General features: G+C 40.1%; 2 protein-coding genes across 2 annotated transcripts in view; one reads left to right on the forward strand and one right to left on the reverse strand.

The window, feature by feature from the left end:
• Positions 1-2,222, forward strand: part of LOC126232848 (putative inorganic phosphate cotransporter) — a 112,170-nt gene extending 109,948 nt beyond the window's left edge. Inside the window, exons 9-11 of the mRNA XM_049942826.1 lie at positions 847-1,047; positions 1,180-1,398; positions 1,905-2,222. Of these exons, the coding sequence (XP_049798783.1) occupies positions 847-1,047; positions 1,180-1,398; positions 1,905-2,222 (738 nt within the window). The remainder of the gene's footprint in view (positions 1-846; positions 1,048-1,179; positions 1,399-1,904) is intronic.
• A 12,486-nt stretch (positions 2,223-14,708) lies between these two features.
• Positions 14,709-26,718, reverse strand: part of LOC126234790 (putative inorganic phosphate cotransporter) — a 153,360-nt gene continuing 141,350 nt past the window's right edge. The window contains exons 9-10 of the mRNA XM_049943542.1: positions 16,840-16,975; positions 14,709-15,349 (exon numbers count right to left, since the gene is read on the reverse strand). Of these exons, the coding sequence (XP_049799499.1) occupies positions 15,315-15,349; positions 16,840-16,975 (171 nt within the window). The 3' untranslated portion in view covers positions 14,709-15,314. The remainder of the gene's footprint in view (positions 15,350-16,839; positions 16,976-26,718) is intronic.

Raw genomic sequence — 26,718 nt, forward strand, 5'->3', positions numbered from 1 at the left:
CACCCAGGTTCGTCATTGAGACTACCATCGCAGGCGCTCCTGTCTGTGATGCAGCGTCAAATGTAACCTCAGCTATGGTCTCCGAGCTGATAGCCCATGCTGCTGCAAACGTCGTCGAACTGTTCATGCAGACGGTTGTTGTCTTGCAAACGTCCCATCTGTTGACTCGGGGGAGACGTTGCTGCACGATCCGTTACAGCCATGCGGATAAGATGCCTATCATCTCGACTGCTAACGAGGCCGTTGGGATCCAGCACGGCGTTCCGTATTACCCTCCTGAACCCACCGATTCCATATTCTGCTAACATTCATTGGATCTCGACCAACGCGAGCAGCAATGTCGCGATACGATAAACCGCAATCGCGATAGGTTACAATCCGATCTTTATCAAAGTCGGAAACGTGATGGTACGCATTTCTCCTCCTTACACGAGGCATCACAACAACGTTTACCAGGCAACGCCGGTCAATTGCTGTTTGTGTATGAGAAATCGGTTGGAAACTTTCCTCTTCGTCCGCCGGCCAAAGTGGCCGTGCGGTTCTAGGCGCTTCAGTCTGGAACCGCGAGACCACTACGGTCGCAGGTTCGAATCCAGCTTCGGGCAAGGATGTGTGTGATGTCCTTAGGTTAGTTAGATTTAACTAGTTCTACGTTCTAGGGGACTAATGACCTCAGAAGTTGAGTCCCATAGTGCTCAGAGCCATTTGAACCATCTTCGTCCTGTCGGTTAAATTTCGCGTCTGTAGCATCTCATCTTCGTGGTGTAGCAATTTTAATGGCCAGTAGTGTATTTTCGTCTGGGCAAACACTGTAGCTACTAAAGACTGCTTGTTTTACGGTTCCAGATGTCTTCGCGAGTGAAGTCGCTGTTCAGCTCGCCAGCTACCAGCCAGGGGCATCCCAGGCTGGTCGATGAGCCGCCGACGCCTGCGCCTCTGCGTCGCCTTCGGCCACCTCGACCAAAGCCGAACGAGAAGAAGGTGGAGTCCACCACCACTGACTGCGAAGAGGTCGCTGCTGATAAACCAGATCTTCGGCCAATTCATGTAAGCAGAAAAGCTCCCTTTGTACAGCATCAGACAATAATTACTGTCAGAGTGTTGCAAGAGCAAAGGCAGAAATGAAATCCAATAATGCTATGCAGGCACCTTTATTGACATGAGTTTTTCTTTTTACAGTTTGGTCCAAGGCCAAGAATTGTGCATTTTGACTTGTCTGACATTGAAGATGAAGAGGAGGAAGTCTCTGGCTCTTACTATCCTCCTGGAGTTCCAGTTCCACCCAGTCGACTGCAAATCTTTGCCAGTAGACCACGCAGACGGAGTATTTTTCGAGAGCCCCCATCGCAGGAAGTGCAGACTGCGATGGCACGTCTAAGAGCTGAGATACAGGCAATGGTACGTTACCCATGTAGCAGTTAAAACGCAGCATTACATTGGAAATAGAAACGTAGATTTCTTATTAATTTTTCTTATGTAAAACACATGTAATAAATGTAAATTTAGGATTCAGTGAAATCCACGAATATATCCAACCTCTGTAAAACACTATGGTATGATGTTGAGGGGTGACACGGTCATTTTGAAGCCAAACGCGATACATCATTAAAGAATAGGTGGAAAGGAAGAACGATCATCATCAATTTGGTCTAAAAAAGAATATGCATTTATATCAATAAGAGCGTTACTTGTTTTGATTTATTTGGATTGAATGGTTATGGAGTAGTGACATTGTCAGTATGAAGATTCAGTTAAATCAGTTCGCGTGTTATATCTCTATTTTTTTCATTGCTTGCAAGAGTCTATTGTTACAAAATGTTTCTAGGATGTAATACTTTAATTGCTAGATATAGAGTTTCTCAGGCAAGCAGCGTAATAAAAATAATTCTTTTTGTCATTCGCAGGAGAACCCGCCACCTACCACCTGGATCGGGCTTCTAGTGGAGAGTCTAGTCGACCTGTATCGGAACAATAGAGATTACAGGCGGAACCATGGATTGGCAGAGAGACCAGGGTTCGTCAATCGAATGAAGGGAAGACTCACACCTGTTCCTGAGGCAGTGAGAAGATTTCTGCATCTGAAGAAGAATGCGGACAAGAGACAGCTGCCGACGGGCATAGATTCAACTCTGAGTGATTACTTTCTTCATTGTAAACACCCTGACCCTAATTACCCGCCAATTATTCCATTAACACCACAGCTACTTGAAACCGCGCTGTGACGGGACTGTAGGTAGACAGTCTGCTTTGGCTTGAAATAAAACACCTTAAATCTTGTTTAATTGTGTTTTTTATTGTATAGTTAATTTTTAAAACCTTTCTACAAAGTGTACTAGTGTGAAAGTAAAAAATGATCGATAGTGTGAAGACTGCGTACGTATTCTTCCGTAGGAACCTCTGAAGTAATCTGCGTGGATGAACATACATCAGAGTTAAACTGGCAGTAGCATAAGCTGAATTGGAGCAGTTGGCGCTGCACTTAACGTCTCTCAGGCTATGAAAGGGGCAGATCTGTTTACTGGGATCAAAACTGACAAATGAGGCAAAAGCGTCCAAAGACACTACAAGTCAGCCAGATTTAATCTAAAAGTTTCCAACCGATTTAGAGCTTTACAGACTGTGAGCAACCCCCTCCAGACAACCCGAAGAGTTCATATAGTAAAATCGGACAAGTAAAGAAAAGAACAAGTAATGGCAAGTAATTGTAGAGTCAAAGAAAGGCTGAGAGGTTATTTCTGAAAGGCAGTTTTCATGACACAAAACGTTTTAATTAATTCAGAACTCCCTGGGTGGTCGAAACTTTACAACAACTGCTTTTACGTGAAACGTAGCGCTCAGCATTGTAACTTGTGATATGATGTATGTGACGAAGGATATTCATAAAGAAGAATATGACTATTGTGAGTGCAGGTAATTTTTTAGAGCGTAACACTATCTCTCCAACTGAGGATGATATCAGGAACACCTCTGCAAATGCTTCTTTCACTAAGGTGAAGATTGTATCATTCTTTGAATAACACAACACGCCTTGGAGCCTAGGGATTCGTTCAACCAACTGCGCCAGTGATGTATGTGAGTGACTGATGTTTCGCACCACACGCAGGCGCATATCATGCTACATGGTATTGCACTGTCTCCTGTAAAAAATAGTAGAAATAAATTGCAGAAACGTAATGGTGAAGAGTTATCTGTGCTATCAGAATTAAAAATAGTATTATCTGTGTGCGTGTTTTTTTTTTTTTATTTTATTTTATTTTATTTTTTTTTTTTTGAGAAGGATGAATGGTTTTTCTTTCATTGTCTTGTCGATTCTGCTGTCTTCACTGACAGACATTAAATTTTCACGGTGTAACGGTACGTCACATAAATATTGACATTTTTATTGATTGTAAACCGTAATTAACGTATTTTATGAGTATAATTAGTATAAAAGCTACAGTTAATGTTCTTGAAACAACTGATATGCAGCGATGATTTAAGAGTAACATCTTTATTTAAAAGATGTCTATGAAAATAAAAAAGGATCGTAAAGAGAAGCGATTGTACGGCCGAGGAGGAAGGACGTACTTTATGGTACACACACTGTTTTGTTTCGCGATACGGAAGGCAGCCATTGAGAGGCTACACATATTTTATGTAAGTTATTCGGTATTCTGCTAAAATAAAGTAATTATTGCTATCACAAAATTTCTTTGCAGTAGTTGCCACCTCAAATGCTCGCAGTGGCTAATTATTTTTAATAAGCATTTTTTCAGTAATTTGCGCTGCGGGATGCTCATCTTTCGATGCAGCCTCTGGTCGGTCATTACGTGCCTAAGTATTAATTTATTTTTCAGTGTTAACAATAACTGTAAATGCGAGAGATTTCGATTTAAGAACCTTTTTAAATGGCAACAGATAATTAATTTACGTTAAAGCTCATTATTTTTTTAAAATTATACAGATTCCATGAGCTCAGTAAGTTTCATCTTGGCCGCTCCACGGCAACAATCGAAATTCTCTCGAGCCTTACTTTGCAATCAATAAATAGAAATTAACAAAATTACATTCAATTCAGCAAAATCTAAAGTTGGTACATGAATAACAGCGGCCTGTGACATTACAGCCTTTATCACTGCGATTTTTAACATGTAAAAGTTTTTTTTCTGTATTCGCGGCAGTATGTGCGAGCTTTTAACATATACCAATGAATGTTGTAACCAGATATCTTTGCCACGCTCCTGAAAAGCGCAGAATATCACGATAGCTATAAACTGTTATACGTTGCTATCGATCAGTAAAAAAACGATGCACCTATGTTTCAAAACAACAATTGCCAATTTTTACTTCTGTAGGGAGCCGCGACGCTCTCTAGCTGTTCTTCTGTGAATGTGTTGCGAGTCGGACGCAAAAGTATTGTGCTCCATACTGATATAATCATTTTATTGTAAATTTAAGAGTTTAAGTGATTAAAAATATATGTAGCCACAAACAAGCGAGAATGTGTATCATGAAAACTCGCTCCACCGCCACATTGGGTGGCCATGTTAATGTAAATTTCCGTTTCATAATCTAATACTTGAAGCCTTGAAGTTTATTTAATTTCAAAGAAAATCTCTCAACCTTATTTTCATTAATTATACCTGTGATAATCTTTTCTGTTTAAAAGATTTATGCAGCTTATGATCCAGCGTGTGTTCTGTCGGAACAGGAGGCTGTCGTGACGACATCGTTATAGTATTTATTCCAAGTTCTTTCAGTTCCATTTATATGTTCGTACAAATCCAATTAGTTGGTCCCTTAGGTTTCTTTCATGTAACTTCCGTCTGTTTTCTCCGCGCGATCTTCCTCCGAAAAAAATTTCTGTTCATTTTTTTTAGTAATTTTCGATATCGCGAATGAGAAAAGACAGCCGCCTCCTGCTCCGAACGGAACACCACGACTTTTCTAACGTCGGAGAGTACCACACGAATTTTCCGCTAAAAGGTAATAGAATTTCTTAAAGCTGGATCAATTACACATGTTGCTGCTGTTCTCCGACAAATCTGGTGTGATTAATAGTAATTTATTCTGTCACGACAAAAAGAACCAATTTTATTTTTACCAAAGCAACAAAGCTTTCAATTAAATTACTAAAAACATACCAGGGGCCCTTCAAGAACCCGTTTCATATTTACTTATGGACGTAAGTAAAAGTGATAAGAAAAGATTATACCCCTGAGACAAAGAATCATTTTCTAACAAAAGAAAAATTCATGCTGATAAATTAAAAATAAAAATATAATTTTTTTATTTATTTATGTAACGTAACAAATGGCGCCAACGTAACAACGGTCTGCAACGTATACAATTATTTATAGTAGGAATATAATTTTTTAAATACGTATGAGATAATACATAATTTTAGTGCGTATTTTTTTGAGTAGCTAGTACCTATCCTGTATATGATTCAGTACATAATAATTAAACGTTGCCCTGGCCATTTCCGTGTAGGCTCATTGTGGTAGCGACGTCATTAGTGACAAAAATTATATAAGTTCTTCTAAAAGTCATATAATACTAAAAGTATAAAAAGAATAATTTTAATAATCTGGAAATGACGTCCTGCAATATTTTTCAGTTCATATTAGGCCAGAAGTACAGTTTTTATTAATAACAATATCAATAAATGCTTACGCTGCCATTGCACATAGGCAGCGATACTGGAACATCCAGTCCCTCAGAAAAAATAAGACTTGTTTAAATGTATTATCGCGTACAAGTTAAAAAGGGTTTTTAATCCATCGTGAGTAGGACAGATGTCTTCACGGTGGGATATGTAAGCTATTGTCAGTGATAGCATCATGGGAAAAATCTGCCGTGGCTTTTAACGTACATAAAAGAGAAAAGATTCATTATTTCCATTTTTTAAAACTATTTCATACAATAAGAATAACGGCACGGTTATCGTTGCATGAATTATTCAGTCAGTCATTGATTATCATTTAAAATTACGCGATAACTGGCGCCCACCGTGAGGCTCGAAGTTCTAGAAAATTTATGCATGTGGAAAAAATATATTATTAATATAAGAAAATTAATGCTTGTTTATGTAATCTGCTTCATGTGGACGAGGATTATTATCTTCGATGTTAAGAGGAACGGAAGTCTTGGAACCTACCACAAATTTGAATACGAATAAAGCCGACAGTAAAAACGAAGGTAAGGGCTTCTGAAAATATCTCTTGCTTTCGTGTGTCGTGCTGTTTGCCAATATTCATGGGTCGTACCGTTGTGATAAACCTTTTGCATTTCCTTTGTGTTTTCGTCTTCTTTAAAGGCAAAGAGAGAAGATGAAGCGGTAGCCCATCATAGAGCCTATGCCTACCGTCATGTATTTTTTGACTTTCAGTTGTTAGAAAACAGAGGATTTTTTCTGGTACCAGTAGGAGGAAGGAAGGATTCGCGCTCAGCTTGTGAACGAGTGAGAAGCACGCCATTTTTAGCGAGTAATTGTAGACCGCCATTTTGGGGTCGCTATGAATAAGTGAGGAGTATGTATTTCATATGTGCACCATTTAGCAAAATACAGTATTGTTTTATTAACAGAAAGGTCGTGTGAGTTGTTATTTCAAATAGTACATTAATTACAAGAACTGAAGCCCACCTGTGTACTTTGGAAAATTATGAAGATCCGATAAACTTAATGGGAACACGGTCAAGACTTCAAGGGTGAACACGGCGACCAAACGTAGCATTATAAAGAATGGTAAGCACAAATCTACAGCGGAGAAAGAAACTACTTCGCCCTGCAAAATAATATGAACTAATTCGAAGTTATTTCCAGGCATAGCTCAACTTATTGTGCTTGTCATTCATGCCGAAAAATTAATCTCATTAATTCAATACATTTGAAAAAGCCACGCATTTCAACATTTTATTATCATCTATTCCATTATTTTATTATATTATAGTGTGTGGTAGTGTCTTGCAAACAGTAACTCAAGTAGGCAAGGAAATTTATATTTGCTGTAAATTTTTGTAGAAATAGAAATTTTATATTGTGTTATTATTATTTTTTGTGGTGTTTGCCGTGTGAAAATAATAGTGATAGAACAATGTCTTGTACAGAGTCAATGAGATTACGTAGTAAGACTAGAAGAGAAGTTGATATGGAAGCAGATTCACGAGACGTTAGTGACAACGAATTGGAGGAAATCCCCATGGGACTTACATCCAATAGAAATATGCAGAAAATATTACGGGTCACGAAGTAGAAACTGTACATCAGCGCGCAGAAATTGAGCGTAGCCTTGATAGCAGCGTGTTGCCAACTGTTGCGGGTGAAACAGCCGCGCCCGCAACTAAACAAACAGGTACGTGCGCCGCGCCAGGTTAAGGCACCATAACTGCAAATCTAATGAAGTTAGATCAATTCCAGAAGCAACAGGATGAGAGAGATAGATAGAGGGAAAGAATACATTTAGAAAGGGAGAGGCAGCAGGAGGAGAGAGAAAGAGAGAGGGAAGAACGGGAAAAAGAGAGGGAAAACAATATATGAACAGCTTAAAAGTTTTAGAAGTCATGAAAGCAGACATAGCCAGTCTGAAACAAGCGAACCAGGAATTGCTAAATTTAGTAGGTAGTGTAACAACAGAAGTACAAAATCAGAAACTAGAGCAGAATAGCATGAAGGAAGACATTCAGAACATAACCGAGAGGATAGAAAATGTAGAGATAGGAAATGAGGAAAGAATACAGAATTGCCTCACGGAACATAAAGTCGAAGAAGAAGTAGAAAAATGGATGAATAATAAAGAGAAGCAGATGGACGATAAAATACAAACAGAAGTGACACGCGCAATTCGCGCAGTTCACTCGACTAGTCAGATCAGTCAGACAGAACAGGTAAGAGTAAATAACATGAGAATGGAGGACAATTATGTACCTGCTTCGCACTTTTCACACGGAAATCCGTCGTTCTCTGCCACCTATAATACAATTTGTGGGGTACAGGCAGGAACGTGTAGTTCTGACAATGAACCGTTGAATGGTGCGGGGGCTGTGCCCTCTGTATCTTCAATAATGGTGGAAGAGAGTTTAATTAAACACCAACAGTTCCAAACCCTCTCAACCGACAAGAAAAATGTCCTCCGGGTTGTATTTATAAAGGGTTTTCGAAACGTACTGCCCAGAGCATGGACAGAGAAACAAAAGATACAGTTTATTGTTTCGCACATAGTAGGAGATGCTGCTCTATGGGCCACAGATGCAGCTGAAACCAGCTACACCTGTGAACAATTTGAGAAGGCATTTCTAAATAAATACTGCTCGCCTTATATTCAGGAAAGACTTAGAAAAAAGTATATAGGCCAAAGGCATACAGTCCTAAACAAGGAAGCCTAAGAAAGTGTTTTGAAAAGTACATCAACAAAACACGGTATTGGGACGAACCGATCTGAAATCGTGATGTGATCAGGCTATTAAAAGCCAGACTTCCGCCAAATATTAGAGAGAAATTAATCCATGTTCCAGACAATTATCTGGATAACTTCTCGTCTGTCTTGGATTCAATAGATTTAATTCAGGAAGACTTAAGGTTGCAAAGTGGCAATAGAAATAGTTACGATTATAATGAAAAGAACAACAATAGAAAAATGGTTGGAATAATTGTGGGAATTGTTCTATTGGGCGAAACCACAGTGGTAAACAAGAATAGCAGCTGCTTTCTATAGCACGAAACTATTTACATCATCTATAAATCTGTCCAGTTCTGTGAAAGGCATCTTCATTCTGAAAGGATGATGATGATACCATTCAATCTTTTAATGCTGTTCAGTATACAATGAAGCATCAAATAATTTATTAAAATTAAAAAATAAATATACAAAAAACTTTTACTGCCTAGACCACACTTTAAATTAGACAATTAAAACATGATGACTTATGAAAATTGCGGTCTATGCACTAAAAGGCTTTTGTATAACCTTTTTTTTAAATTTTTATAAGTTACGTTGAGGCAGCCGTCTCCTTTCCGGATGTTTGCTACAGTGTTTCCTCTTACCTACAAAGCCTTTGCGGAGCACTTCTTCTCAATGCTACCCAGAAAAGGAAAGGTTATTAATAAAATGCTAACTGTCCAAGCTAAGCCTTATATACACGCAAAGGTATGTGTTGTGGATGCGATGGGAGGCATTTCAACCTTCCACCCACCTTCAGTAGGTCCTCTGACGACCAAAATATTAGGGCCTGCTTGCGTCTGCGTGCAGCAAAGTGGAGTGGGACTCTTAATACTGCTGGCAGGCACGGTCAAGGTCCGTTAATAACATATCGTTACTGAAAATATTCTCGATATTTAGAGAGACGTGTCATATAAAGTTTTTTTAGATAGCCTACATACCGTATTCTCTACTGGTTGCCCTGACAAGAAGAAACCTCGTAACATTGTCTCAGCTACTTCCTGCTGGGTAGTACCTCTAAGTAGAAGACGTTTCTAGTGTGATGTATGTGTCTTGGGCGCTGTCAATTGCTGATATCTTTGTTCTCTGCGGTCAGAAACTGCTGGACATAACGCATACGCGAGACAGCGGTGGCTGGTGTCTATCTAGGGAGACACCTCGCAACAACAGGTGACTGTGGTGGAGTTTTCCCAGGCAACTATCAGGCAATTTGAGAGTGGTAGGTTATGTATAGGTCACCATCATCTCCCCTTTTTTAATCTTTTTCAAATGAAGTGCTTGTCTATCCTATTCCCATCATACGCCAGTAGGCATAATTATTTTTACAGAATAAATTTAGCAATGTGCAGTGATTAAATTTTTTTCTCCATTGCCTGTTTACTGGTATACTAGGAGTAGTCATATAGCAGTTCATGAACTGCTAATGTAACGGTAATGTATACATGGTTCATATTTGTTGCAGTGTGTTATTTGTTTACGATGGGATAGGTGTATATTTGTTACCTCCATTTTGCAGAATATACCATGCCATCATTAATTTATAGTAGTAAACAACACATTGAAATATAAAGTGTCCTACCTCGTAAATTACGGTAATATTTTCTGACATTTTCTGGAATTACACATCCACGCTCTCCAAGAATATTAAAGACTGCAAGAGAGTATTGCAGTATAAACATGCTTTACTGCAGATGACAGCAACTACATCTCGAGCCTTACAAATTGCAATGTATGTACTTCACATTGATTACGTGATCCTGATGTCACTCCCGCTTATGAGTATTAAAGTTAGAATACATAGTGATGCTATTAACAGAAATCACTTTTTGTGATTGAAGGATATTATGCTGTCACGCGCAGTTTGCCAAGAGGCCTAACATTTTCCAACATTTAGTGCAATAAACCACGACATCGTATTTACTACATACCTTAGAACGGAGTGCGAATATCTGGGTGAAAATCATTTTAAAAATGTAAATAGCAATGGAAGGTGGAGTGCTTATGCCGTTATTTTTAACATACTATGAAATGGTCACATCACCATTTCAGGCACTGAGCTAAAGTTGCTGTTTATGTGCAGTGTTTGTTCCCCATAGGTCTTGTGGTTGCATACAAATATTGCGTACCTGAATTGAAGGTACAGTTCAGACTGCACGTGGTCTTAGATCCGTCTGTGGAAAATATATCGTGTTAGTTGAATTGCGCCACGTTGAAAGGAAACTGCCTGTGTGTTTCCTTTAGGCTGACCTTTCCAAGGTGATGGATACAGAAGGATTGACAGACGCAGTGCTAAACAACTCTGAAGACTTCTGGGAATGTTTTCACTCATAGCAATAATTTTTATGCTGCCCAGTCTTCTAATTAGAAGCACTGGGTGCTTACAGAAAACAGTCCAATACTTTGCTACTAACTGTGTTAATTAAGACATGAAACTTGAAGGTGGCCATTTTAAAGCATTAATTATGATAATACCGACTACCATTTTTAAGTAGGGTAGCCGCCAGTCACACGCAGTTTGCCTAGAGGAGGGTATGGAGTAACATTTGCTACCATTTTGTAGAACTTGACATTCAAAGCGTCTAATAACTTGCAAGACCCAAATTTTTGTAATATACGTGTACATGCATTTTCTGACAAAAATGTGTGGTCAATGTAGTTCAGTCTGTCATTGGGATAATGCTAACAGGACTATTTTACTTCATGCAAGTATAAGCCTGCATTTACGAATCAGCTGCTTCACTCATTGAGCCGCAATGACCACACATCTTTACAAACTCTTATCCCCCATTAAACGACAAGATGTGATGTAATAAGGCTAAGCACCAATGTTCAACCAATTTTGATGTATTTGGATGAATTTAATGTGATCGATTTGGTGTTGTCTGCTCTCCAGTAATTTATTTAAGTAATACAGACAATTTAGGTAAGGAAATATTTAATTTGATGCATCATGTGCTAGCAAAATGCTCAAAAGTTTACATATAATACAACTTTTATTTTGCTTGAATTTTCGTCTTCCATATTACAATAAAAATTTAAATTGTATGTATTTTAATAAGTTACTTTAAAAGTGGAAATATTAAGGCAAAAGCTGCAGAAGGCTTGCAAGTGTGGTACCATTTATGTAATACAATAAATGACAAATAATTTTATCTGTTTTCGAGATATCGACTCTGACATCATCTTTAGCGATGTCACATCTCTCTCTGTGACCGTTTTGGGATGTCTCATGAGTGTGTCTAGTCACAGATGTCTCTCTGCAGTTTAAGTGACTTACTGTAATAAATCACCTCCTTCCTTCATAAAATCGAAGACCATGTCTTTTGGCTAAGTGTTGTATGTCACGTATTTTTAGGTGATATTGTTATTCAAAAGTTGATTACAAAAAAATCTGTGAACCTTTTAGACAGCCTTGACACCATAGTTGTGAATTTAAACTTCGTCGAAAGTTTTTATTCTCCATAAGCTCCAGTAGGCTTGTGTCATTTGTAATAATAACAATAATTGTCAGTTGGTATTATAGATTATATTTCTCTAACGTGTAACATGATTCAACATCTTTATCCCTCCTAAAATGGTGCATGAGAACAATTTCAATATGGAAATATTTAATGTGAGGGTGTTTGTGACTTATGTCAAGAATGTACCTAATTAATAACATTCAGATTGTCGAACTGTTTGCGTGGTTGCCTGCTTAACATAGTACTTTAGCTAACAGTATTTTCTTCAACTGTAAGCCTGAGCAGGTTAGTTTTACGACATTGATCCCTTAGATATAACTTCTCAAATGTCAACTGTTATTTGTAACTTTTTAGGCATGGAAATAGCATTGGAGTGTTTACCACAGAGATTTAGACACTAATTTGATGACTGTGGGTATGTGGAAATTAACATTATAATACTCGACAGAGACAGCACATTTTCTTTACATTACAGATGTATTTTGCAAACATTTTAGAACATTGTGAGAGTTGACAATCATCATAGTGAAACTAGACAACTGTTATTAGGCATTGAAATAGGTGTATTTACTTTAGAGGTTTAGACACTAATTTCACGATTATGTGTGTAAGTGGAAATTATAATTACATTAATCAATATAAAACTGCACTTCCTTGCATTTCAAATGTATTTATACAGACATTTTATACTTGGAAAGAATAGTGTGACATTTGATAAGCATCACAGATGTGGAAAATAATTTGAGTCTCTGCTGTGTCTTAAACCAAGAGTTCTACATAAAATGAACAGTTATGGTTTTTACCAGAGCAGACATTTGTTGGTGATAGTATAAAACGCGTGGTAGAAAGATCGAACAATGCATATTTCCAACACTACAGGTATCTCTTAGTGATAGTGAGCAGCTGGGACATAAAACAGCAGATCATTTTATTTCACAATTTTTGGGGTTTGCGGAATGCAGTGGGCACTTATTTAACTGAATTTCAAGGTACCGAAAAAAAACCAATTCAGTTTAACAAAGTTAGAATTAACAAATAAAAATATGAGAGTGTTGAGTTAACTTTTCCTCTTGTTATTGGTACCAAAGAATGAGAGTGCTCTATTTTCATGACCTTTAATAAAAATTAAAAGTAATTACACTGCATATGTACAATAGTATTTCTGACATTTGTTTAGTTGAGAAAATATAGGTAGTATTTAAAGCGGGACCCATCTTCGACAACTACATGTTACTAATTTTTTACTTACATTTTACAAGCAAATGTTGGTTTTTATTTACTTGCGGGAAGTATATGACATATTCGTTTCAATTATCCTTATTGAAACTTATATAGCTTTGAATGAAATTTATCAACGTGACTGTTGGGCCAATACATAAACGATTTTTGGAATTGAGTAATGCAAACATAGTTCGTCTTTTTCATACAATTCAGGTATTATGACGTATGTTTTTGATAAATATTTTGTATATTTTTAGCGCAGCCCAGATGGAGCTACACTGCACTAATAGTACTAGGCTGTGATTGGTGGAGAAAGAAAGAGGTGTGTCATGTATTTATTTGCTAAATTATTTGGTCATTGGGACACTTTTGAGCAAAGACCAAAATTTGACAGTGTTCCTCTGCTTTTATTCTGGCCAGACTCAGTGGCTGGTCATTAGTGATGGCTCTTTTTTTATATCCTTTAACCATGACGTCCAGACCTCAAATTAGAGGCAACTGGACTTTTATGATAAAAAGGGAAGGGTAGGGGAAGGAAGGTGAGGGGAGGGGGAAATTGATTGTAATTGATCGAGAGCAAATTTGCTGAGAGCAGCGGAGCGCAGTAGCGACTGGCAGAGAGCAACAGCAAATATGGCGTTGACATTTTTATATAACACAATTGACTTGTAGCAAAGATGGGTGCAGAGGGTGATGAGGCCACTGGAGGGGTGAAAAGGGAGGGAGCCGTGACCTTGAATTTGGCAACGATAGTTGCCTCAGCTGTAACCTGTGACCTTGCCCTATTTGAGTTGGAACTCTCAGTGCTACATTACTATTGGCCATATGACTGCGGAGGCGTCTTGACGGCCATTTGTCAAACACTCGTGGTGGTCCTTTGTGGCGTTTTAGACGTGTGGCAACATGATCTTTAGGATACTGCAGATCCGTCTTAGACTCTGTTGATCTCATTGATCTCAAATTCTTGTGTAGTCTTCCATATGACATGAGCCCTGTGTCATCCATCGATTTATATCCCACGTTCAAAACCGGCTAAGTCGCGAGGTGGTGCCATGGTCTTTATATACCTGTAACAAATTTTTCTGATACCATGTTTACACTCGCGCCATAATCAGCAAATGTCCGCAACATCCGGACGTTATAGACAGAACATCTTCAAGTGGGACAACCCTTCCTATCACTTTTGGGCCGTAAGTTTATGGTAATAAACTTTTTTATATTGGGTGTCACAGCGATAAATGTATTAAAAGATAATTTCATTGGCTGTTATATAACCACTGTCATTTATACCACACGATCAGCTAATTTCGGCGCTGTGCCTTTTCCGACTACTAAACGGTAGGAGCACCACTTGAAAACGGCACAATGCCGAAAACAGCTGATAGTGTGACTTTGTAACAGGCAAGGCGGCAAAGGAAATGGTCTTTTAATGGTTTATGACAGTGTCTTTAAAGGACACCACTAAGTGGGATAAGCCATTCACGTCGAGGTAGTATTTTTTGATATTGCCGCAGAACATTTTTTCCGCCGCGCGGTCTCAGGCGCTTTGTCTTGGCCCACGCGGCTCCCCCCGCCCCCCCCCCCCCCTTCCCCACCACCACGGGGGTTCGAGTCCTCCATCGGGCATTGGTGTGTGTGTCGTTCTGAGTGTAAGTTAGTTTAAGTTAGATTAAGTGGTGTGTAATCTTAGGGACCTATGATCTCAGCAGTTTGGTCCCATAAGACCTTACCAAAAATTTAAAAACATTTTTCCTTAAATCAACCCAAAATGAAGAAATAGCTTAGTATCTCTAAGAATATTTTGCTTTAATATTTTTCAGAAAAATAATACATGTTGAGATGCTTACATCTGAGTTTACACAAATAATACTTTTTCGCCGCCATATGCTGATTAGGTGAGTTGCGTCACTCAGTCCATACAGTCTTGATACGGTTTGCGCGAGTGTTTTGTAGCGATTCATGCTTAAATTAAACTGAGTTGAAAGAATCACAGCAATACTTTTTGTCATATAAACGTTAACGTTCCTTCGCACTGCGATACGACTTAACTAACATACAACTAGTCAGTGTAACGAACCAAACGCTTCAGAACGACGGCAGCCCTTCTCTTGGAAGGTAACCATACACTACGTCGGGGCTTCTTCGTTCTTGAGATCAGTGGTTCGCTTCCTGTGACAGGTTGGTCACTGAACTTCCTGCAGTTTCTTGAGCTGGTTCACGCTGCCTCCTTCACAGAAGTCGCTCCGTAGTCTGTAAAAAGTAATATTTTCTTTCTCAGTTGTCTATGAATACATTATATAAGATGTGGTTATGTCAGAAATTAAGTTGAACTGAAGTTATGGAGGAGCAGCCAGTGGCGAAGGGAGTGGGGCAGAAAGGACTCTGCCCCTCGGGCTTATGAATTATTCCCAGACATGCGCGAAGGATAGAAATTACGGTATACGAACCCAAGGAGAGGTATGCCCTCAAACATGTAGAAGTGAACCTACGATTTGCATTAAGAAACCCAGATTCCAGAGAAACGATAAATAACCTTTCTTTTGAAACCACGTATACCACAAGAAACAGCTGAAGTTCAAGGCACAAAGGAATGCTAATACCTGAAGCATCGAGCGCTTCTCAAGTCGTTTCAGTCATTTTCAAACAAAATGCGTCTGAAAAGTTCGGTGAATAGGCTCAGAAAATAAAGGGACAAGAGTTACAAACAAAATACTTTTACTGGTCTTCAAAGTAATCGTAAAACACTTCTGTCATCGGTTGTCAAGCTGTTGGAAACAGTCAGCAAACGCTTCCTGTGGAATCGCTCGAAGCACTGTGGTCATACTTTGTTGACCATATGCAACGTCTGCGAATATTCGTGAACAATACTGCTTACACTGTCTTTGCTTCTTTTCCGCTCTCATTCTCGAAGACAGCCGCTGGTCATCCGCAAGCATCTGTCGTACACATTCGACGTTATCAGGGTTTGTGGGTGTAGACCCGAACGCAGCTACACAACGTCCTTTCCGTTTCTAAAGCGTTTAAGTCACTCATACACGTTTTACTCACTAATTCAACACCGTATACGTCAATTAATATTCCACGGGTCTCCGTCGCCGTTTCCCCTAATCTGAGGCAAAACTTCACATTAACAAGTTGCTTAATTTTCCGCTTAATTTTGCAATGACACGAATGCGACGGTTGCTCTCGGATGATCGGCGGCTGTCTTAGAGAATGAGAACAGAAAAGCTGAAAATAAGCAAAGACAGTGCAATGTTGTTCACGAAAATTCGCAGTCGTTGTGAGTATACAGCAACGCCTGACCACGATGCTTCGGGCGATTCCACAAGAAGCGTTTACGTGTATACGGAACTCCGACAACTTCAGTGCGTTACACTTCATTCATGAAACAATTCGAACAACTGAACCTTGCATCACTGTGATTCAACAGTGTCCCTTGGAAACCATGAAACATGAAAAGGGATTAGAAATTAGGCCACAATGAACTTTTACTTTTATCTGACCATTAAAGTCTTATACTTCCCCACGTGTAAAAAAGAAATTCCCCTTACAGTTTTGCAGCTCAATCTTCGTTATTGTAAATACAGTTTTACACTTTGGAACGAGGGGACACTCTCTTTGGTATAACTATATATATCACAGTTCAGAAATGAATGAAATCGTAAGAGCGGAAACAAACATACGCTCCAAAGTCTTTTGGTCTGTGCAACGATAGTATCACATTTAGCTTTGAGACTCACCTGTTTTCTTTTTTCTAGAGTAATTTGGATCGTTCCAGGGTTGAACTTCTCCGCTAGCAAAGAGGATAAAAATCAGATTGCCTACGAAGAAGAACCCAGCTGCGGTGAGGAACACGATTCTCCACTCTCCAAGTGTCTGCGTAAGGGAAACAAACATAAAGTTATTGCAGAAAGTCGTAGTAAGAAAACACAAGTCATATTACAGAAAACAAATATATATTTCTTGGATACGTTATGTATGACAAAAGATTTTGTACATATTATAAACTGGTAACCATCGACACATCTGTGTATGAAGCCGAGCCTAATGGTCACGGTATCTCGTGTTGTGTCGATGGAGGCCGTTCTCTGTGTCTTCATCGCGCGTTCTTTGAGCCTATCGTTCCTGCTGTTCGGCATTCTTTTCATAATTTATTCATATATTGTATTACGGTAATCCCATCATGAGTTATGCAGAATGAAGACAAACGTATATTACTACAGAGACAAAGCACGGACTAACTGCTTCTGTACTACAGATTAAGAAAATGTGTCGTTAAAATATGTGACATTATTTGTCAGAGTCACTTGCCCATGTTCTACTCCAGACATATAAATGCTTCGAATTGACATCGTAACTAATTATCAGAAAAGCTTATATATCAAAAACCTTTCGATTTTTCTAATAAGCCTATTCATATACTATATACTTAACACATGCCGAGTAATGTTGAAGAATAGCATCTTCTGTGTTGTATGAAGGTGGTCTAGTTACAATGAGCATTATTTTCTGTAGTGATAACTTAATTCAGAAACCTAGATTCCAAAAATTCCGATAATTTGTAGGAAGAGTAAATAAAAGATTCTTATGAAGTGATTATTCTCAACTTTTTATGAGTTAAGAAACCCTTGCCACTGGCAATGCACTGGATGCAGAAGGCAATGGAAACCTCTTCATTAAAACACGTATCGTGCATCCACAGGACATGTGGCCTGTAACTGAAGAAGTGTCATGATGATCTCTCCATTGGCAAAGGGGGGGGGGGGGGATAGTCCCCCATTCGGATCTCCGGGAGGGGACTGCCAAGGGGGAGGTTACCATGAGAAAAAGATTGCAGAATCAACGGAAGGATAACTTTCTACAAGTCGTGGCGTGGAAGGTCAGAAGCTTGAACGCGGTAGGGAAACTAGAAAATCCGAAAAGGGAAATGGCTCAAGTTAGATATAGTAGGGGTCAGTGAAATGAAGTCAAAAAAAGTCAAGCATTTCTGGTCAGATGTGTTCAAAAAATGTTCAAATGTGTGTGAAATATTATGGGACTTAACTGCTAACGTCATCAGTCCCTAAGCTTACACGCTACTTAACCTAAATTATCCTAAGGACAAACACACACACCCATGCCCGACGGAGGACTCGAACCTCCGCCGGGACCAGCCGCACAGTCCATCACTGCAGCGCCTTAAACCGCTCGGCTAATCACGCGCGGCGTCAGATGTGTACAGGGTAAGATCAATAGCAGCAGAAAATTGTATAACTGGAGTAGGATTTGTTATGAATAGGAACGTTAAGTTAGAGAGTGTGTTACTGTTAACAGTTCAGTGATAGGGTTGTTCTTATCAGAATCGACAGCAAACCAACACCGATAACGATAGTTCAGGTATACATGCCGACGTCGCAAGCTGAAGATGAAGAGATAGAGAAAGTGTATGAGGATATTGAAAGGGTAATACAGTATGTAAAGGGATATGAAAATCTAATAGTCATGGGAGACGGGAATGCAGTTGTAGGGGAAGGAGTAGAAGAAAAGGTTACAGGAGAATATGGGCTTGGGACAATGAATGAGAGAGGAGAAAGACTGATTGAGTTCTGTAACAAGTTTCAGTTAGTAATAGCGAATACTCTCTTCAAGAATCACAAGAGGAGGAGGTATACATGGAAAAGGCCGGATGATACGGGAAGATTTCAGTTAGATTACATCATGGTCAGACAGAGATTCCGAAATCAGATACTGGATTGTAAGGCGTACCCAGGAGCAGACATAGATTCATATCACAAAATAGTAGTGATGAAGAGTAGGCTGAAGTTTAAGACATTGGTCAGGAACAATCAGTACGCAAAGAAGTGGGATACGGAAGTATTAAGGAATGGTAAGATACGCCTGAAGTTCTCTTAGGCTACAGATACCGCAATAAGGAATAGCTCAGTACACAGTACAGTTGAAGAGGAATGCACATTTCTAAAAAGGGCCACCGCAGAAGTAGGGAAGGAAGTCATAGGCACAGAGAAGGTAACTGCGAAGAAACCATGGTTAATCCATGGTTGATCCATGAAAGGAGGAAGTACAAAAATGTTCCGGGAAACTCAGGAGTAAAGAAATAAAAGTAACTGAGGAATGAAATACACAGGAAGTGCAGGGAAGGAAAGACGAAATGGCTGCAGGAAAAATGTGAAGATATCGAAAAAGAAATGATTGTCGGAAGGACAGGTTCAGCATACAGGAAAGTTAAAACAACCTTCAATGACATTAAAAGCAAGGGTGATAACATTAAGAGTGCAACTGTAATTCCACTGTTAAATGCAGAGGAGAGAGCGGATAGGTGGAAAGAATACATTGAAAGCCTCTATCAGGAGGAAGATTTGTCTGATGTGGTAGAAGAAGAAACAGTAGTCGATTTAGAAGAGATAGGGGATCCAGTATTAGAATCGGAATTTAAAAGAGCTTTGGAGGACTTACGGCAAATCTGACGTTGCGGTTAATAGTGGGAGCAAGACTAAAGAAAAATGAAGACACGTTCGTAGGATTTGTCGACCTGGAAAAAGCGTTCGACAACGTAAAATGGTGCAAGATGTTCGAAATTCTGAGAAAAGTAGGGGTACGTTATAGGGAGAGACGGGTCATATACAATACGTACAACAGCCAAGAGGGAATAATAAGAGTGGACGACCAAGAACGAAACACTTTTATTAAAAAGGGTGTAAGACAAAGATGTAGCCTTTCTCCCCTACTGTTCAATCTGCACATCGAGGAAGCGATGATGGAAATAAAAGAAAGGTTCAGGAGTGGAATTAAAATTCAAGGTGAAAGGATATAAATGATACGATTAGCTGATGACATTGCTATCCTGAGTGAAAGTGAAGAAGAATTACATGATCTGCTGAACGGAATGAACAGTCTAATGAGTACAGAGTATGGATTGAGGGTAAATCGAAGGAAGACGAAGGTAATGAGAAGTAGTTGAAATGAGAACAGCGAGAAACTTAACATCAGGATTGGCGGTCACGAAGTAGATGAAGTTAAGGAATTCTGCTTCCTAGGCAGTAAAATAACCAATAACGGACGGAACAAGGAGGACATCAAAAGCAGACTAGCAATGACAAAAAAGGGAATTCCTGGCCAAGAGAAGTCTACTAATATCAAATATTGGCCTTAATTTGAGGAAGAAATTTCTGAGAATGTACGTCTGTAGTACAGCATTGTATGGTAGTGAAACATGGACTGTGGGAAAACCGAAACCGAAGAGAACTGAAGCATTTGAGATGTGGTGATACAGGCGAATGTTGAAAATTCGGTAGATTGATAAGGTAAGTAATGAGGAAGTTCTGCGCAGAATCGGAGAGGAAAGAAATATGAGAAAACACTGATAAGGATAAGGGACAGGATGATAGGACATATTTTAAGACATGAGGGAATGACTTCTATGGTACTTCAGGGAGCTATAGAGAGAAAAAACTGTACAGGAAGGCAGAGATTGGAATACATCCAGCAAATAATTGAGGACGTAAGTTGCAAGTGCTACTCTGAAATGAAGAGGTTAACACAGGAGAAAAAAAAACACTGGCATTAATTTGTGTAAAGAGTGTTTTCATAAATAGTCTTTATAAAGACTATGGTTTCCTTAGCATTACATTTACTGCAGTAGCAGTTCTCACAGTATTTAATGTATGAGAATTACTGGGTGGTTATAATTAAAGTGCAGATACTCACAGAGGTCCAGTGTGGGCGGTAATGCGGAACCGATGTTGGCCACCAGGTGCGAATATGGAGCTTTGAATACAAGAAAAACGTAAGGACTCTTTCCGTATGGAATGAATCAGGAGCGGGTCGTAGGCAGGAAAGGTCAAACAAGAAAGGAAGGCAAAATGTTTGTTTTATTATTAACCGCCGCTTGCACAGTTTATTGAGTATGAGCAACGGAGACGTCAACTACATGCTGCATTCGTGAAATATCGTGACCAACAGTTGCTCACAGCAGTTGCGACAGAATCTGAACAACGCTCACCTGTACATTGTTCTTCAGTTCAGGTAGAGACCAAACGTGTCCCTGGCAAGTGCGTTCCTTTAGATATCCCCACAGACAAATGTCACATGCATTCACACCATATGACCTAGTATGCCATGCATCTGTCAAACCTCTGGAGATGCCGTTCATGGAAGACTCCATTAAGCAGATCTTTCTCTGGGCGAGCGACATGATGTGTTACCCCATGTAGCATGGAAATAGTGGTTTCTACAGAGTTGCTTTCTTCGAAAACACGTATCACATGCTGCACAAGAAGGTCCCGATAACGAGAAAACTTCACGACACTCTTGACTGGCCCTTTGGTAGTATTCTCTCCAAAGGATAACGGACCGAGTATACAGGGTGGAAAGTATTTAAACCGACAAACTCTGGGAGGTTGTAGAGGACATCAAAACAAATATTTTTCCCTAATGTCATTTTTTCCTATGCGGAGTATTTAAACCGGTAGAGGAAGATTTCTCTGGCGACAAATTAATTAAACCAACAAAAACTCCAGAGGAGACATATCTGGGGATCGAGCAGGCCATGGTACAGGACCACCTCTGCCAATCCACGTTTCTGGGAACCGTCGGTCCAGGAATCGACGCACACGACGACTGAAATGTGCCGGCGCCCCGTCATGTAGGAACCACATGCATTGTCTTGTAGAGAGCGGGACGTTTTCCAGCAATTCCGGCAATGGTCTGGCGAGAAAATTGTAATAGTGCCTGCCATTTAATGGCCTAGGTAGCAGATACGGCCCAATTAAACAGTCCCAACAACACCGACCCACACATTAATGAAGAACCGCACTTGATGAGCGCTAGTAACTGTGGCATGTGGGTTATCCTCACTTCAAACATGCGAATTGTGAATGTTCAAGACTCCATCACGCCCGAACGTTGCTTCATCGGTAAACAACACAGAGGATGGAAATGTAGGATGCATTTCATAGTATCCCAGGTACCACTGCGAAAACTGTGCTCTGGGTGGATAATCAACTGGTTCCAGATTGTGGACACGCTGTAAGTGAAATGGACGTAACACTTGCTCTCGAAGGACTGTTCTTTGCACGAGTGCTGATTGAAGGATTCCGCTCCACGTGCTGCATTACAGCTTTCTCAAATTGCAGCGTTCTAACTGTGCGACGACGTCCCTGTCAAGGTAATCTGCTAAATGACCCGGTCTCACGCAGACGTTGGTACACAGCAGCAAAGGTCGCATGATGCGGGATACGGCGATTAGGATATTGTTGTTGATAAACCCGCTGTGCAGCTCGTCCGTTGTGGTGCGCTACGTAGTACGCACCAAGCATGTCAGTGTACTCACTCCAGGTGTATCGCTCCATTAGTAAACAGAGACAATGCACTACTACACTGGTGGACAGCAGTTGCTTACAACTGAAGATCGTAATACAGCCGGGACCGATGACCGTAGCAGTCTGGTTCCTTTAATCCCACGAACCAACCGTAATACAGCCTCTAACAAGTGAAGAGCGTAATACGGCCTTCACCGGTTTAAATAATCCTCATAGGAAAAAATGACATTAGGGAAAAATATTTGTTTTGATGTCCCCTACAACCTCCCAGAGTTTGTCGGTTTAAATACTTTTCACGCTGTAAAGGTGCTCCTCAATCCACGTCACACACAGTCACATGCGGCCAGTGCAGTAACTCTTCCTGCACAACACGTGGTTTAACAGTGTATTCAATGCACCCTGTAATGTAGAAGTTGCCTCGGACCCCCATAGAATATTTCCCGGCCACATCACGTCAACTTCGATCCGTGCCAGAAACAGAGGAGCAAATTCAGAACGTTGCCTCGGATCATGGGGTTTCAGTTGCTGTACCGTCTGCATCTTGTACGGGTAACAGTGTAAAATATACCGCAAAACTTTCCGTGCTGTGACCATAGTATGGACAATTCTCGTATATTGGACGAGCACTAGCACTATCCTAGGGACGTGTTGCATGGTCAATTACAGCAACGGCAACTTCGTCAGTAACTTCCACGGGGATTGGACGTCATCCCCTTCTACGTGGCCGAGCGGTTCTAGGCGCTACAGTCTGGAACCGCGCGACCGCTACGGTCGCAGGTTCGAATCCTGCCTCGGGCATGGATGTGTGTGATGTCCTTAGGTTAGTTAGGTTTAAGTAGTTCTAGGTTCTAGGGGACTGATGACCTCAGAAGTTAAGTCCCATAGTGCTCAGAGCCATTTGAACCTTCTAGGTGCCACATCCAGCTCACAAGTGTTTTCGAATTTCAGTATCATCCTCTTTCAAACATTTAATGACAATGGGCTTCTCCACAGACCTTTCAGTCGGCGATACTCTTTCAATGCAGCACTGTAATTGCTGCTGTTCGTATAAAACTGTTCCGCTAACACTGCACGGTGTCTCTTCTCGGCGGCCATACTACTCACCCACGTTATGGCTTGTCAAATGAAAGCGTGAATCACATGCAGTGTACAGTGCCAGGTTTTCACCTGGTAGTCACAAATGGAACTAATTTTTTCCAGCCTAAATCGGTTCCGCATTAACGCAATAGCATATCTACCAATTTTCGCTTCAATACGATAATTACAGCCTTCACTGGACCTACGTGAATAACTGCACTTCAATTATAACCACCCTGTGTTTAACAGCTATTTTAGATAACATATCGAACTTTCGTGTAAATTTAAAACTCAAGCCTTACCAAAATGCGGTGCATCCCAAAGCCTCATTATTTTCCATTGTCTACATTCGCATATATGTGTACACTACACGAGACCTGGGGCGATGCATGGTGGAGGGGATTTCATATAATCATTAATTCTCCGTCCCTTTCTCAAAAATATCCTATTACTCTTTTAAGAATTTGGCGTGCAGGTGGCATCCGTTCATCCAGCATTTACGAGTATCAACTGCATCTGATTTTCTTGGTAGCTTTCCTTTTAATCCATAAACAAACTGTCTTTTTTATTTTTTTATTTTTTTTTTACAAGCTGCTGAGGTCATTGGTCCCTAGGCTTACATACTACTTAATCTAACTTAAACTAACATGTTGTTGTTGTTGTTGTTGTTGTTGTGGTCTTCAGTCCTGAGACTGGTTTCATGCAGCTCTCCATGCTACTCTATCCTGTGCAAGCTTCTTCATCTCCCAGTACTTACTGCAACCTACATCCTTCTGAATCTGCGTAGTGTATTCATCTCTTGGTCTCCCTCTACGATTGTTACCCTCCACGCTGCCCTCCAATGTTAATTTGTGATCCCTTGATGCCTGAAAACATGTCCTACCAGACGGTCCCTTCTTTTTGTCAAGTAGTACCACAAACTCCTCTTCTCCCCAATTCTATTTAATACCTCCTCATTAGTAATGAGATCTACTCATCTAATCTTCAGCATACTTCTGTAGTACCACATTTCGAAAGCTTCTATTCTCTTCTTGTCCAAACTATTTATCGTCCATGTTTCACTTCCATGCATGGCTACACTCAATACAAATACTTTCAGAAACGACTTCCTAACACTTAAGTCTATACTCGATGTTAACAAATTTATCTTCTTCAGAAACGCTTTCCTTGCCATTGCCAGTCTACATTTTATATCCTCTCTACTTCGACCATCATCAGTTATTATGCTCCTCAATTACAGAACACCTTTACTACTTTAAGTGTCTCATTTCCTAATCTAATTCCCGCAGCATCACCCGATTTAATTTGACTACATTCCATTATCCTCGTTTTGCTTTTGTTGATGTTCATCTTATATCCTCCTTTCAAGACACTGTCCATTCCGTTCAACTGCTCTTCCAAGTCCTTTGCTGTCTCTGACAGAATTACAATGTCATCGGCGAACCTCAAAGTTTTTATTTCTTCTCCATGAATTTTAATACCTACTCCGAATTTTTCTTTTGTTTCCTTTACTCAATATACAGACTGAATAACATCGGGGAGAGGCTACAACCCTGTCTCACTCCCTTCCCAAGCACTGCTTCCCTTTCATGCCCCTCGACTCTTATAACTGGCATCTGGTTTCTGTGCAAATTGTAAATAGCCTTTCGCTCCCTGTATTTTACCCCTGCCACCTTCAGAATTTGAAAGAGAGTATTCCAGTTAACATTGTCAAAAGCTTTCTCTAAGTCTACAAATGCTAGAAACGTAGGTTTGACTTTTCTTACTCTTTCTTCTAACAGATAAGTCGTAAGATTAGTATTGCCTCACGTGTTCCAACATTTCTACGAAATCCAAACTGATCTTCCCCGAGGTCCGCTGTAAAGAATTCGCGTTAGTATTTTGCAGCTGTGACTTATTAAACTGATGGTTCGGTAATTTTCACATCTGTCAACACCTGCTTTCTTTGGGATTGGAATTATTATATTCTTCTTGAAGTCTGAGGGTATTTCGTCTGTTTCATACATCTTGCTCACCAGATGGCACAGTTTTGTCAGGACTGGCTCTCCCAAGGCCGTCAGTAGTTCCGATGGAATGTTGTCTACTCCGGGGGCCTTGTTTCGACTCAGGTCGTTCAGTGCTCTGTCAAACTCTTCACGCAGTATCGTATCTCTCATTTCATCTTCATCTACATCCTCTTCCATTTCCATAATATTGTCCTCAAGTACATCGCCCTTGTATAGACCCTCTATATACTCCTTCCACCTTTCTGCTTTCCCTTCCTTGCTTAGAACTGAGTTTCCATCTGAGCTCTTGATATTCATACAAGTCGTTCTCTTATCTCCAAAGGTCTCTTTAATTTTCCTGTAGGCAGTATCTATCTTACCCCTAGTGACATAAGCCTCTACATCCTTACATTTGTCCTCTAGTCATCCCTGCTTAGCCATTTTGCACTTCCTGTCGATCTCATTTTTGAGATGCTTTTTGCCTGCTTCATTTACTGCGTTTTTATATTTTCTCCTTTCATCAATTAAATTCAATATTTCTTCTGTTACCCAAGGATTTCTATTAGCCCTCATCTTTTTACCTACTTGATCCTCTGCTGCCTTCACAACTTCATCCCTCAGAGCTACCCATTCTTCTTCTACTGTATTTCTTTCCCCCATTCCTGTCAATTGTTCCCTTATGCTCTCCCTTAAACTCTCTACAACCTCTGGTTTAGTCAGTTTATCCAGGTCCCATCTCCTTAAATTAGCACCTTTTTGTAGTTTCTTCAGTTTTAATCTACAGTTCGTAACCAACAGATTGTGGTCAGAGTCCACATCTGCCCCTGGAAATGTCTTACAATTTAAGACCTGGTTCCTAAATCTCTGTCTTACCATTATGTAATCTATCTGATACCTTTTAGTATGTCCAGGATTCTTCCTAACTTACGTTAAGGAAAACACGCACACACTCAGGCCCGAGGGAGGACTCGAACCTCCGAGGCAAGAGGCAAGGGGGGCTGCCGCGCGAACTGTGACAAAGCGCCTAATACAGCGCGGCTACCCAGCGCGGGGCCAAACTGTCTTTTCACGGAGTTTCACGAAAAGATTCTTGAAACTTAAGTTGTTCTTGAAAACAAAAACATCTTCTACACTGGACTCGCATTCGGGGGACAGTGGTTCAAACCGGCGTCCGGCCATCCTGATTCGAGTTTTCCGTGCTTTCCCTAAATCACTTCAGGCAAATGCCGGGATGGTTCCT

The sequence above is a fragment of the Schistocerca nitens genome, chromosome 1 (assembly GCF_023898315.1).
Source record: "Schistocerca nitens isolate TAMUIC-IGC-003100 chromosome 1, iqSchNite1.1, whole genome shotgun sequence".
NCBI classification, from domain to species: domain Eukaryota; kingdom Metazoa; phylum Arthropoda; class Insecta; order Orthoptera; family Acrididae; genus Schistocerca; species Schistocerca nitens.